Here is a 14,322-nt window from a genome sequence, read left to right on the forward strand (position 1 = left end):
CTCCCCTCTGGCAACCATTAATTTGTTCTCCATGAGGCTCTTTCTCTTTTCTGTTATTCTTGTTTGTTTTTGTTTTTTTAGTTTCCACATATAAGTGAAATGATATTGTATTTCTCTTTCTCTGACTTATTCCACCTAACGTAATAGCCTCTAGGTCCATCCATGTTGTTCCAAATGACAAGGTTTCATTCTTTTTTATGGCTGAGTAATATTCCTCTGTGAGAGAGTGTGTGTGTGCGCGTGCGCCCGCACTTTTGCATGTGCGCATGTGTGTGTGTGCATGTGCTTGCACACATGCACTCACACACAGGTATGTATTATATCTGATTTGTCCATTTATCTGTTGATGGATACTTAGGTTACCTTCATAGCTCAGCTATTGTAAATAATGCTGCGATAAGCATAGGGTGCATACATCTTTTGAAATTAGTGTTTTAGTTTTCCTTGGGTAAATTGCCAGCAGTGGAATTACTGGATTGTATGGTACTTTTATTTTTAGTTGTTGGAGGGACCTCCATCCTGTTTTCCACAGTGGCTGCACCCATTTACATTCCCGCCAGCAGTTTGTAAGGATTCCTTTTCCTCCACCTCCTTGCCAGCACTTGGCTCGCACTTAGTCTTTTGGACACTAGCCCCGCTGGCAGGTGAGAGGTGATACCACATTGTGATTCTGATTTGCATTTCTCGGATGCTGAGTCAGGTTGAGCATCTCTTCATGTGTCTGTTGGCCATCTGTATGTCTTCTTTGGAAGAGTGTCTATGCAGGTCCTCTGCCCATTTTCCCATCAGATTATTTGTCTTTTTGGTGTTATTTGGATATTAACCCCTTATCAGAGATACCATTTGCAAATATCTTCTTCCATTCAGTCGCTTGCTTTTTCACGTTGCTGATAATTTCCTTTGCTGTGCAAAAGCTCTTAGTTTGATGTAGTCCCATTAGTTTAGTTTTGCTTTTGTTTCCCTTGTCTGAGGAGACACAGCCAGAAAAATAATATCCCAGAGATTACTATGTTCTCTTCTAGTTTTATGGTTCCTGGTTTCACATTTAGGACTTTAATCCATTTTAAGTTTATTTTTATGTATGTTGTGAGAAAGTGGCCCAGTTTTATTCTTTGTAAGATTTTCCCAACATCATTTTTGAAGAGCCTATTTTTCCCCCATTATATTTTCGCCTCATTTGTTGTAGATTGGCAGACCATAAGGGCATGGGTTTGTTTCTGGTCTTTCAGTTCCATTGCATTGTGTTTGTGCCAGTACTGTTTGAATACGGTAACTCTGTAGTATAGTTTGAAATACTGGTTTGTGCTACCTCCAGCTTTGTTGTTCTTCCTCAAGATTGCTTTGGCTATTTGGGGTCTTTTGTGGCTATTTTTGTCTTTTGTGGTTCCATACACATTTTAGAGTTGTTTGTTCTAGTTCTGTGAAAAATACTATTAGTATTTTGACTGGGATTGCATTACATCTGTGGATTGCTGGGACACCTGGGTGGCTCAGTCGGTTAAGCCGCTGCCTTCAGCTCAGGTCATGATCCTCGGGTCCTGGGATCGAGTCCCGCATCAGTCTCCTTGTCCATCAGGGAGCCTGCTTTCTCTCTCTGCCTCTGCCTGCAATTCTGCCTGCTTGTGCTCTCTCTATGACAATAAATAAATTAAAAATCTTAAAAAAAAATCTGTAGATTGCTTTGGATAGTATGGATCTTTTAACAATATTTATTCTTCCAGTGCACGAGCATGGTATATCTTGCCATTTATTTGTGTTGTCTCATTGAGTTTTTAGAGTATAGGTCTTCAACCTCTTTTGTTAAATATAGTCCTAAGTATCTTATTCTTTATTATGTATTTGTAAATGTTATTATTTTCTTAATTTCCCTTCCTGCTCTTTTGTTACTAAGTATATAGAAATGCAGCAGATTTCTGTATACTGTTTTTTACCTCCCACAACTTTACGGAATTCATTTATTCTAATATTTTTTGGTGGGGTCTTTAGGGTTTTCTCTATGTAGTGCCATGTCATGGTGCAGTTTTACTTCCTCCTCACCAACTTAGACATTTTTTAAATTTTTAAAAAATCTGATTGCTATGGCAAGGATTTCTCGTGGTGTGTTGAAAAATGGTCATGAGAGTGAACATCCTTGTCTTGTTCCTGATCTTAGGGGAAAAGATTTTAGTTTTTCACCTGAGTAGGATGTTAGCTGCAGGTTTGTCCTATATGACCTATATAATACTGAGGTATGTTACCTCTGTACCCACTTTGTTAAGAATGTTTATCATGAGTGGATGTTGAATTTTGTCAGATGCTTTTTTTAGATCTTTTGAATGATTTTATCCTTGATTTTGGTAGTATATATCTTTTTTTTTTTTTTTAAGATTTTTATTTTATTTATTTGTCATAGAGAAGCGAGAGCAAGCACAGGCAGACAGAGTGGCAGGCAGAGGCAGAGGGAGAAGCAGGCTCCCCGCCAAGCAAGGAGCCCGATGTGGGACTCGATCCCAGGACGCTGGGATCATGACCTGAGCTGAAGGCAGCCGCCTAACCAACTGAGCCACCCAGGCGTCCCTGGTAGTATATATCTTGCTGATTAATTTGCATATATTGAACCATCCTTGCATCCCTGGAATAAATTCCACTGGTTGTGGTGAATAATGCTTTTCGTGTATTTTTTTTTTTTAAAGATTTTATTTATTTATTTGACAGACAGAGATCACAAGTAGGCAGAGAGGCAGACAGAGAGAGAGAGGAGGAAGCAGGCTCCCTGCTGAGCAGAGAGCCCCATGTGGGACTCGATCCCAGGACCCTGAGATCATGACCTGAGCCGAAGGCAGCGGCTTAACCCACTGAGCCACCCAGGCGCCCCTTTTCGTGTATTTTTAAATTTGGTTTGCTAATGTTTTATTTGCAACTACATTTATCAGAGATACTGGCTTATACTTTTCTTGTGGCATTCTTGTCTGATTTTGGTATTAGGGTAATACTGGCCTTATAAAATGAGTTTGGAAGCATTCCTTCCTCTGTTTTTTTGTTTTTTGTTTTTGTTTTTTGACTAGTTTAAAGAGTGTTATTACCTCCTCTTTTTTTAAATGTTTGGTAGATGGGATGCCTGGGTGGCTCAGTGGGTTAAAGCCTCTGCCTTCAGCTCAGGTCATGATCCCAGGGTCCTGGGATCAAGCCCCACATTGGGCTCTCTGCTCAGGGAGAGAGCAGGGAGCCTGTTTCCCCAACTCTCTCTCTGCCTGCCTTTCTGCCTACTTGCGATCTCTGTCTGTCAAATAAATAAATAAAATCTTAAAAAAAAAATGTTTGGTAGAATTTACCTGTGAATCAGCTTGTCTCTGAACTTTTATTGGTTGGTAATTTGTTGATTGCTGATTCAATTTCATTACTATTAATTGGCCTGTTCAGATTTTCTATTTCTTCCTCATTCAGTCTGGTAAGATTTTATGTTTCTAGGAATTTATCCATTTTGTCTAGTTTGTCTGTTTTTGGCATGTCATTTTTTTGTAGAAATCTCATTTTTAAAAATTTGTTATTTGTAACTTGTCCTTTCATTTCTGATTTTGAGTCTTTTTTTCTTGATGAGTCAGCTAAAGCTTTATTAGTTTTCTTTACTTTTCAAAGAACCAGCTCTTAGTCTCATTGATCTTTTTTTTTTTTTTCTTTATCTCATTTATTTCTGCTCTGATCTTTATTATTTTCTTTTGCTAAGTTTGGACTTCATTCTTCTTTTTCTGGCCCTGTTAGATGTAGAGTTATTGTTTGAGATTTTTCTTGTTTCTTGAGGTAGGCCCGTATTGCTATAAATGTCCCTCTTAGAAGTGTTTTTTCTGTGTCCCAAAGATTTTGAATTGTTGTGTTTCCATTTTCATTTGTCTCCAGGTATTTTTTTTCTAGTTGATTTTTATGTTGACACATTGAATGTTTAGTAACATGTTATTTAGCCATGTTTGTGTTTCTTCCACTTCTCTTTTAATTGATTTCTAGTTTCATATGGTTGGATAGACTGTTGATATAATTTCAGTCTTCTTAAATTTATGAAGACTTGTTTTGTGGCCTATTATGTGATCTTGAACATGTATTCTGTAGTTTTACATGGACTATTCTATATCTCTTAAGTCCATCTGGTTTCATGTATCATTTGAAGCCGTGGTTTCCTTACTGATTTACTGTCTCAGTGATCCATTGATTTAAGTAGGGTGTTAAAGCCCTCTACTGTTATTGTAATACTATTAATTTTTCCCTTTATGTCTGTTAATATTTGCTTTATATGTTTAGGTACTTCTGTGTTAGGTATATAAATACTTGTTACATCCTTTGATAGGAGTGATCCATTTATCCTTATGTAATGACCTTTCTTGGTCTCTTGTTAATCTTTGTTTTAAAGTCTATTATATTTTTTAATTTTTTAATGAACATATAATCTATTATTAGCCCCAGGGGTACAGGTCTGTGAATTGCCAGGTTTATACAGTTCACAGCACTCACCATAGCACATACCCTCCCCAATGTCCATAACTCCACCCCTCTCTTCCTACCCCCCTCCCCCCCGGCAACCCTCAGTTTGTTTTGTGAGATTAAGAGTCTCCTGTGTTTTGTCTCCCTCCCAATCCCATCTTGTTTCCTTTATTCTTTTCCTATCCCCCAAGCCCCCCATGTTGAATCTCTACTTCCTCATATCAGGGAGATCAAATGATAGTTGTCTTTCTCTGATTGACTTATTTCGCTAAGCATAATACCCTCTCGTTCCATCCACGTCATCACAAATGACAAGATTTCATTTCTTTTGATGGCTGCATAGTATTCCATTGTGTATATATACCACATCTTCTTTATCCATTCATCTGTTGATGGGCATCTGGGTTCTTTCCATAGTTTGGCTATTGTGGACATTGCTGCTATAAACATTTGGGTGCACATGCCCCTTTGGATCACTACATTTGTATCCTTAGGGTAAATACCCAGTAGTGCTATTGCTGGGTCATAGGATAGCTCTATTTTCAACTTTCTGAGGAACCTCCATGCTGTTTTCCAAAGTGGCTACACCAGCTTGCATTCCCACCAACAGTGTAGGATGGTTCCTTTCTCCGCATCCTCGCCAGCATCTGTCATTTCCTGAAAGTCTATTTTATTCGATACGAGTATACCTACCTTCATTTTTTTGCCCCGCTTTCATTTGTAACGTGTATATTCTCCTGTCCCTTCACCCTCTATGTCTTTAGACTTGAAGTGAGTCTTCTATAGGCAGCTAATAAATGGACCTTTTTTTTTAAACCCATTAACTCAGTATCTTGTGATTGAAGCATTTAGTGCATTTACATTTAAAGTAGTTATTGATAGGTATGTACTCACTGCCATTTTGTTAATTGTTTTCTAGGTTTTGTAGTTCTGTTTCTTGCTTCTTCTCTTGCTCTTTTCCCTTGTGGTTTCTTGGCTTTCTTTTGTGCTTGGATTCCAGTTTCTTTACTTTTTTGTATTAATTATGGGTTTTTGGTTTGTGCGTGATTGCCATAGGGTTCATATGTAACATCCTGTGTGTATAGCAGTCTGTATTGGGTTGATGGTCAGTTAAATTCAAACACATTATAAAAGCACACTAAATTTTTATTACCTCTTCCATGTTTTATATATGTCGTATTTTGCATGTTTTTATTTTGTGTATCCCTTGATAATTTTTGTATATATAATTGAACCTCCTTACTAGTTTGTAAGTGAACACCCCACTGCATGTGGCAGTGCAGGTGCCTGTGGGCAGGTGGGTTGGATGGGCTGGCTTTTCAGGGGAAAACAGGGGGGGCAGGCAAAAACATGGAGCTAGCAAGGTAGATGAAGAGTGTCAGAAATGGCTCCCTAGAGAGCCAGAGTGGGAGGCAAGAAAAATAGGTGGCCAACACTTTCCTTCCAGAGAACAAAGGTCTGCAGATCCCTGCCCCTCTGGCATACATCCTGAAGTCAGTCAGTAAATCTTTACCTGTGTATGCCAAGCACTTTTCAAACTCCTGCACCTGCTCTGCCTTCAGCCATTATTTAGCATGCTGGCTATTTAAGGGCCAAGACCTCATTTCCTATAGCTCTTTAGCTACCCGAGTCAGCCCCACTGGTTTTTAAAATTCCCAGAATGAAGTCCTGATGATTTCAAAGCCAGATGTTTTAGGAACCTGCCTTCACAACATGGATCCCTCCCCAGGGGCCAGGATACCCAGTGTAGGGTAAACCCACTCCTTTGTGCCCACGATGTCCCTACCATTTGTGGAGAGTCCCACGTGGGGTTTAGTTCCCGATTGTGTCTGTACCCCTCCTCATGTGGCCTTCTCTCCAGGTCTAGCTGTGGAAGGCCTGTTCTGCCGGTCTTCAGGTGGTTGTCAGAGTGGGTTACAGTAGGTGTAGTTTTTGCCTCACTGCAGGGGAAGGAGGTGAGTTTGGGATCTTTTCTACTCACCATCTTCCGGGCCATCCTGTAGTTTCTTAAATGCCCAGGTAATTCTGATATGCAGCTGAATTTGGAAGCCACTAGGTTGAGATTTTGTCCCTCCGGTCATTATGATTTCAGCTAGGTTGCCATTAAAACAGGAATGGGCATGTTCTTTTTCACCTCTACCATATTCCTTCAGTGGGTATTTTTGAAGTACTGTTACAGTCTAGACACCGAAATATAGCATTATTGTGAATCTTAGAGTACTGTGGTAAATCAGAAATGTGAATGTGAGGTTTTCAGAGATCGCACATGGTGGTTGTACATAAAAATCCAATTGTATATTGTTAAGTTGAGAAAAAAATTTTAAGATTTTGTTTATTTTAGAGAGAGAGCGGGGAGAGGGACAAGTAGACTCTGCATGATGTGGGGCTCCATCTCACAACTCTGACGACATGACCCAAGCTAAAACCAGGAGTCGGCTGCTTAACTAATTGAGCCACCCTGGTACCCCTGGTTTTTTATTCTTGCATATTTCCACTGATGTTCAAAGCATTGTTATAAATTTAAATGTTTATTTTGAAGATGATATATGCCTATGTAGTGATAGTGGCTGAAAATAAATTTAAAAAGCAGACTTTGTAATGAGCAGTAAATTTGATACAAATGGAGTAAAAATATTCAAATTTATTTTATCTGTCATTATAAGCTGGAACTAGTCTCAAAGGAAAAGAACAGTTTATGCATTTATTCAACATTTATTGACCATGCTAGGTGCTGGGAATGTATTGGGAATAACACACAGGAATAGTGAGTTTTTGCCCTCAGAGTACGATAACGGAGTGATAGAAGATACAGTGGGTTACACTGGGAAGTGATGGGAAAGAAAAGTACTCCAATGGAATGGTATAATGGTATAATGAGATCTGCAGGAGAAGCAGGCAGAGAAAGGTAAAAGCAGTTAAGGCTTCACAGCAAGATGAGCAAAAGCCCTGGGGGGCCTATATTCCAGGAGCACCTTGTGTGTTACTAGAATCAACGTTGATCACTGGAGTGGGGGAACGGGGGGGGGGGGTTGAGGGGGGTGAGGCTACACCAGCACGAAGCTGCCAGAGGATTTTCAGTGCAGAGGGAGGGAGATGGGAGGTATGATCCAGTTTACTCAAGCAGAATCTCAGAAACATTTTACTGGAGAGCAGAAGTGAGATGATAAGGGGCAGGATCAAATGAAATGTTGATCAGCAAGGACAGGTAAGAGTTCATGAGGACTGAAGAGAGACAAGAGAGGCCTAGTTCTAAAGATGTGTGGCTTCCACAGGTCAGGCCTTCAGTGTGCAGCCTGCTTGCAACTGAGCCTCATTCCTGGTTTAGGGAATGGTAATCCTTAGAAGACACAGAAGATACTGAAGTAGAACTTGACTTCACGTCTCTATCTTCTTGAAGAAGGTACATGGTTCGGTTTAAGTCCTGAAGTACCTCAACCTCTTCCTTCAGTTGCTGCTGCCTTTCTTCATATTGATGGATTTTTTTCTGTATTGCTATGATAAAAAAAAAAATTTCAGGTTAGTATACTGTTTTATAAATAATGTACAGTTTTTAGCCTCTTTCACTTGCAAGTGAAATAATACACACTTTGTGCCCCAAATGAAAAGAATCTAGGGCCTTGTGAGCAGGAACTGGTTCTTTTTTTTTTTTTTTTTTTTTTAAGATTTTATTTATTTATTTGACAGACAGAGATCACAAGCAGGCAGACAGGCAGGCAGAGAGAGAGAGGAGGAAGCAGGCTCCCTGCAGAGCAGAGAGCCCGATGCAGGACTCGATCCCAGGACCCTGAGATCATGACCTGAGCCAAAGGCAGCGGCTTAACCCACTGAGCCACGCAGGCGCCCCAGGAACTGGTTCTTTTATACCTTTGCTTCCTTTTCAAATTCTGGACAGAATTCTAGTTTTTATCACATAAAGCCAGTCAGTACATCTTTAGAGCTTGAGTCCCCTTTGTATGTATTTGAGAACTCAGAAGCAGAAACTGTATAAACTTTCATGCTACACATTACCCATTTGTTGAGAGATAATAAGTGGAAAGAGCACATGATGAGAATATCAAGATAAGGGCAAGTCTTTCATAAAAATGCATCCAATTTTTAATGTTACATAAAAGCTTTTGGTTTTATTTAGAAATAGGAAGGCCTTTACGGTGGAAACTTAGGAAGAAGATACTTTAATTAGGCTTTGTAAATAAGAGTATTACTCAGTGACAGTGTCATTTTTTGAAAACTTCAAGGCTGAAGAATATCAAAACACACATATAAGCTTTCTTTAGAATACCTGTAGTTAACTGTCTGGAACGTTAGAACTGAGCAACATTAAACTAAGTAAGAGAGTCTGTATCAGTACGGATGTCAAGTTAGGTCTTTTAAAAGTTGGTTCTAATGCAGTTCCAAATAGTGTCTCCTCCTGGTGTCCCACTCCCCCCAAGTACTACACTGTAATGTATATCCTCCCAACTAACCCATAAATGTAGTGGAAACGTGTATATGTGAAAGAAAAGTAACAGAGATGAAAGTCCCCTACAAAATAAGGCTTTTTAGAAAAAGATTTTAAAGGTTGCTTTTTTTCTTTTTCTTTCTTTTTTTTTTTTTTTTTAAAAACATGTAATGTATTTGTTTCAGGGGTACAGGTCTGTGAATTATCAGGCTTACACAATTCATAGCACTCACCATAGCACTTAACCTCCCCAATGTCCGTCACCCAGCCACCCTATCCCTCTCACCCCCCTCAGTTTGTTTCCTGAGATTAAGTGTCTCTTCCAGTTTGTTTCCCTCCCTGGTGCCATCTTATTTTTTTTCCCCCTCCCTTCCCCCCACAATCCCCCACCCTGCCTCTCAAATTGCGCCTATCAGAGAGAGCATATGGTAATTGTCTTTCTCTGATTGACTTACTTCGCTAAGCATAATACCCTCTAGCTCCATCCGCATGGTTGCAAATGGAAGATTTCTTTTTTTTGATGACTGCGCAGTATTCCATTTTATATATACACCACATCTTCTTTATCCACTCTTTCTAGACATCTAGGCTCTTTCCATAGTTTGGCTATTGTGGACATTGCTGCTATAAACATTCAAGTGCACATGCCCCTTTAGTTCACTACATTTGTATCTTTAGGGTAAATACGCAGTAGTGCTATTGCTGGGTCATAGGATAGCTCTATTTTCAACATCTTGAGGAACCTCCATGCTGTTTTCCAGAGTGGCTATACCAGCTTGCATTCCCACCAACAGTGTAAGAGGATTCCCCCTTCTCTGCATCCTCTCCAACATCCGTCATTTCCTGATCTGTCATTAATTTTAGCCATTCTGACTGGTATGAGGTGGTATCTCACTGTGGTTTGATTTTTATTTTCCTGATGCCAAGTGATATTGAGCACTTTTTCATGTGTCTGTTGGCCATCTGGATGTCTTCTTTGCAAAAACGTCTGTTCATGTCCTCTGCCCATTTCTTGATTGGATTATTTGTTCTTTGGGTGTTGAGTTTGATAAGTTCTTTATAGATTTTGGACACTAGCCCTTTATCTGATATGTTATTTGCAAATATCTTCTCCTATTCTGTTGGTTGTCTTTTGGTTTTGTTGACTTTCCTTTGCTGTGCAGAAGCTTGTTATTTTGATGAAGTCCCAATGATTTATATTTGCCCTTGCTTCCCTTGCCTCTGGTGATGTTTCTAGGAAGAAGTTGCTGCAACTGAGGTTGAAGAGGTTGCTGCCTGTGTTCTCCTCAAGGATTCTGATGGGATTCCTGTCTCACATTGAGGTCTTTCATACATTTTGAGTCTATTTTTGTGTGTGGTGTAAGGAAATGGTTCAGTTTCATTCTTCTGCATGTGGCTGGCCAGTTTTCCCAATACCATTTTTTGAAGATACTTTTTCCCATTGGACATTCTTTCCTGCTTTGTTGAAGATTAGTTGACCATAGAGTTGAGGGTCCATTTCTGGGCTCTCTATTCTGTTTCATTGATCTATGGGTCGGTTTTTGTGCCAGTATCATACTGTCTTGATGATTATAGCTTTGTAATAGAGCTTGAAGTCTGGAATTGTTATGCCACCAGCTTTTTCTTTTTCAACATTCTTCTGGCTATTTGGGATCTTTTCTGGTTCCATATAAATTTTAGGATTATTTGTTCCATTCCTTTGAAAAAAGTTGATAGTATTTTGATAGGGATTACATTAAATGTGCAGATTGCTCTAGGGAGCATAGATATTTTCACAGTATTTGTTCTTCCAATCCACGAGCATGGAATGTTTTTCCAGTACTTTGTGTCTTCCTCAATTTCTTTATAGTTTTCTGAGTACATATGCTTGCCTCTTTGGTTAGATTTATTCCTAGGTGTCGTATGGTTTTGGGTGCCATTGTAAATGGGATCAACTCCTTAATTTCTCCTTCTTCTGTCTTGTTGTTGATGTATAGAAATGCAACTGATTTCTGTGCATTGATTTTATATCCTGATACTTAACTGAACTCCCCTGTATGAGTTCTAGCAGATTTGGAGTGGAGTCTTTTGGGTTTTCCACATAACATATCATATCATCTGAAAAGAGTGAGGGTTTGACTTCTTTGCCAGTCTGGGTGCCTTTTATTTCTTTTTGTTGTCTGATTGCTGAGGCTAGGACTCTAGTACTATGTTGAATAGCAGTGGTGATGGTGGGCAGTCCTGCTGTTCTCCTGACCTTAAGGGAGAAGCTCTCAGTTTTTCCCCATTGAGAATTATATTCACTGTGGGTTTTTCATAGATGGCTTTGATGATATTGAGGTATGTACCCTCTATCCCTACACTGTGAAGAGGTTGGATCAAGACAGGATGCTGTACTTTGTCAAATGCTTTTTCAGCATCTATTGAGAATATCATAATGGTTTTTGTTATTTCTTTTATTAATGTATTGTATCACGCTGATTTGTCGATGTTGAACCAACCCTGGAGCTTAAAGGCTGCTTTTTTTTTTTTAAAGATTTTATTTATTTATTTGGCAGAGAGAGATCACAAGCAGGCAGAGAGAGAGAGAAGGAAGCAGGCTCCCGGCTGAGCAGAGAGCCCAATGCGGGGCTCGATCTCAGGATCCTGGGATCATGACCTGAGCCGAAGGCAGTGGCTTAACCCACTGAGCCACCCAGGTGCCCCTTAAAGGCTGCTTTTAAAAAATATGTGGGTACTTACATTAGCAGTGAGCAGACGTTCTCAAGAGACTGTTAAAGGATAGGCTGATTACAAAATCTGAATGGAGTAGGACGCTGTGGTTGTGCAGCTTTTGGGGGAGCTGTTCACACTCAGTTCTGTGTCCCACTCTGGCCAGGATGTGCAGTGCACAGCCTGTCCAGCTGTGGAGGCTTGATAGAGAAGTCAGATCATATTCATCCGTAAGTGGAAATTTAGCTGGTTTTGAAAGCATCTTAAAGGTGGGAGGACCTACTCACTGAATGGTTGAAGTATTATTACATACAGTGTCCTCTTAGTTTCAGGTGTACAATATGATTTCAACAAAACCTTTCTATAAAATATCAACCACTTAAGTCCTTGCCCCCACCAGGCTTGCTTCTTTTTCAAAAATGTCTCAACTGGTTTTTTCTTGCTCGTCCTTAGAATCAGTGAATTGCAACCCTTCTTCCCCCAGTTAGACTGAAGATTAATGTTGGGAGAACTAAAATTTGTACACATCAAATCAAGGGAGGGAGGAGTCAAGCAGCAGTGTGGTCATGGCCTTGCCACCTCCCCAGGTCCTGCTGAGTCCTGAACATGGGGCCCAACGACCTCCCATTTTGCAATTATTTAAAAGAGTAGAAACAAAAAATTGAGTCTTTTCTGATGACTAAGGTATTGCATATACGAATGTGGAAAATCTAATGCAGCACTGTTCAGCTACCTACCCCTAACTACTGTTCCCATTTGGGTATATTTTCTGTGGGTGTGTGGGCTCCTATTGCAATGTGGTGGGCTTTTTTCATTTAGTAAGATGATGAACGTTCTTCTAAAATGATTTTTATCGGGGCACCTGGGTGGCTCAGTGGGTTAAGCCGCTGCCTTCGGCTCACATCATGATCTCAGAGTCCTGGGATCGAGCCCTGCATCGGGCTCTCTACTCAGCAGGGAGCCTGCTTCCTCCTCTCTCTGCCTGCCTCTCTGCCTGCTTGTGATCTCTGTCAAATACATAAATAAAATGATTTTTATCACCTGAATAGTATTATATTACTTCAGTATATATAAATCATGCTGCTTGGTTAAAATTCACCTACCTGCTTGAAAATTGACAAATGTGTCTTCAAACAATTTACAGTCAAAAAGTGAAGTCCCGATTTCTTCATAGTCTGTAGAGAGAAAAACATTTTCAGTTTTAATTTTAGTAACTGATGTAGGCAGAAACCCCTTACAAACTAGCCCCAGGTAAAGGAAGTACACAGAACAGTCCAGCACTGCGCAACGTCCTCCCCGGGGACATGGTGGAAATGCACATGCAGAGGTGGCTCTGCTACCACCTCAGAAGCTGCAGGGAGAGGCCCACTCACGTGTGCTAACAAGCCCACCAGGGATTCTGAGGGGATCATGTTTGAGTAGTCATCTCTGGTAAAGAGGAAATGAATGAAAAAATGTAATGAATAAATTTTTGGATGTTTGCTTTTAATTTCACTTTTTAGTTTTGTCCTATAGAAAATAATCCCGTTCAAATAATTATATACCTTACATTGGTGCCTACAGTATAGACTGTCAAGTTTTTCCTTGTAAAATAACTGCAATTTATCATGGTTTTTAAGCTTTCACTGTAGGGTCTAAGAAAGCTAAGTGGCTATATACCTGCATATACAAATGGAACTTCAGCTTCCCAAAGAGCTCCTTCTGAAAGGTCACGTTAACTAAGTGAGATATCAGACAAAATATTCTTTTCTTCTATAAGCTTTGAGTAGACATTATCAAAAAAGACATAAGGAACAGAATCTGAGTCAAATCAAAACTGTAATATGATGCTATTCTCAGATGTTAGCAACAAGCGGTAAGGGGGCAGATGTGTGACTGCCTGTGTTTCTGAGTGTCCCCAAGCTGTCAGTGGTTACTCTCAGCTATGCGCATCTGCAAAACCCATCACAGCTTGCGGGGGCACCACCCTGCTGTTTCCTGAATTAATGAGTTTGTGAATTACCCACATCCTGTTGGTACACAGAAGACTAGAGATCTGGAACAGTGAACTGTATTAAAGAATGAGATAAAAGAAATTGCATAGAAAGAAAATGTGTACTTTTGGTTTGGTCTGTTTTATAAGTAGGTTTGAAGAAGTCTCTGCACGTAGAAATGTGGCTATTTCGGTACCTGAATCAGAAGCAGTGTCACACAGGAGTCTTTCCTGAATCAAATGAAGTTTGTCTACTATTTCTTCAAATAAATCATTAAGAAGCCCCACTTCCTTACATTTCTTAAGAAAGTCAATCTTCACAGTTGCATCTAAGAATAAGAAAAACATTTTAGGAGGAAATGATCTTTGGGCAGCTCTCATAAATCCCTTTATGGTCATTTCTTCAGACCTTGCCTGGTGCTGGATAAGCACAGTCAGTAGGATCATAAATACAGCACATTTATCTTTTTAAAGATTTTATTTGTCAGAGAGAGCACAAGCAAAGGGAGAAGCAGGCTCCCTACTGAGCAAGGAGCCCAGTGCAAGACTCCGTCCCAGAACCCCAGCATCATGACCTGAGCTAAAGGCTGCTGCTTAACCAACCGAGCCAGCCAGGCATCTCAGCACCTTTATCTTCTACTGTGACTTTGTCATACCTCATTGAAACAGTGTTACAAAAAGTGAAAATAAAAACTTCTCTGCTTAGCCTAATTATCTGAATCAAGAGGATTTTCTAAAATTTAGCTTCAGATTTTTGAGATAATAGCTCCCA

The 14,322-nt window shown here is 39.9% G+C and overlaps 1 protein-coding gene across 2 annotated transcripts in view; it reads right to left on the minus strand.

The window, feature by feature from the left end:
* Nucleotides 1–7,070: 7,070 nt before the first annotated feature.
* Nucleotides 7,071–14,322, minus strand: part of LOC122907076 (histone-lysine N-methyltransferase SETDB2-like) — a 95,067-nt gene continuing 87,815 nt past the window's right edge. For both annotated transcript variants that reach the window (XM_044249699.1, XM_044249698.1), the window contains 3 exons: nt 13,748–13,879; nt 12,682–12,753; nt 7,071–7,941 (listed from right to left, as the gene is read on the minus strand). In XM_044249699.1, coding sequence (XP_044105634.1) covers nt 7,760–7,941; nt 12,682–12,753; nt 13,748–13,879 — 386 coding nt within the window. In that variant the 3' untranslated portion in view covers nt 7,071–7,759. The remainder of the gene's footprint in view (nt 7,942–12,681; nt 12,754–13,747; nt 13,880–14,322) is intronic.

This window comes from Neovison vison, chromosome 5 (genome assembly GCF_020171115.1).
Source record: "Neovison vison isolate M4711 chromosome 5, ASM_NN_V1, whole genome shotgun sequence".
In the NCBI taxonomy this organism is placed as follows: domain Eukaryota; kingdom Metazoa; phylum Chordata; class Mammalia; order Carnivora; family Mustelidae; genus Neogale; species Neogale vison.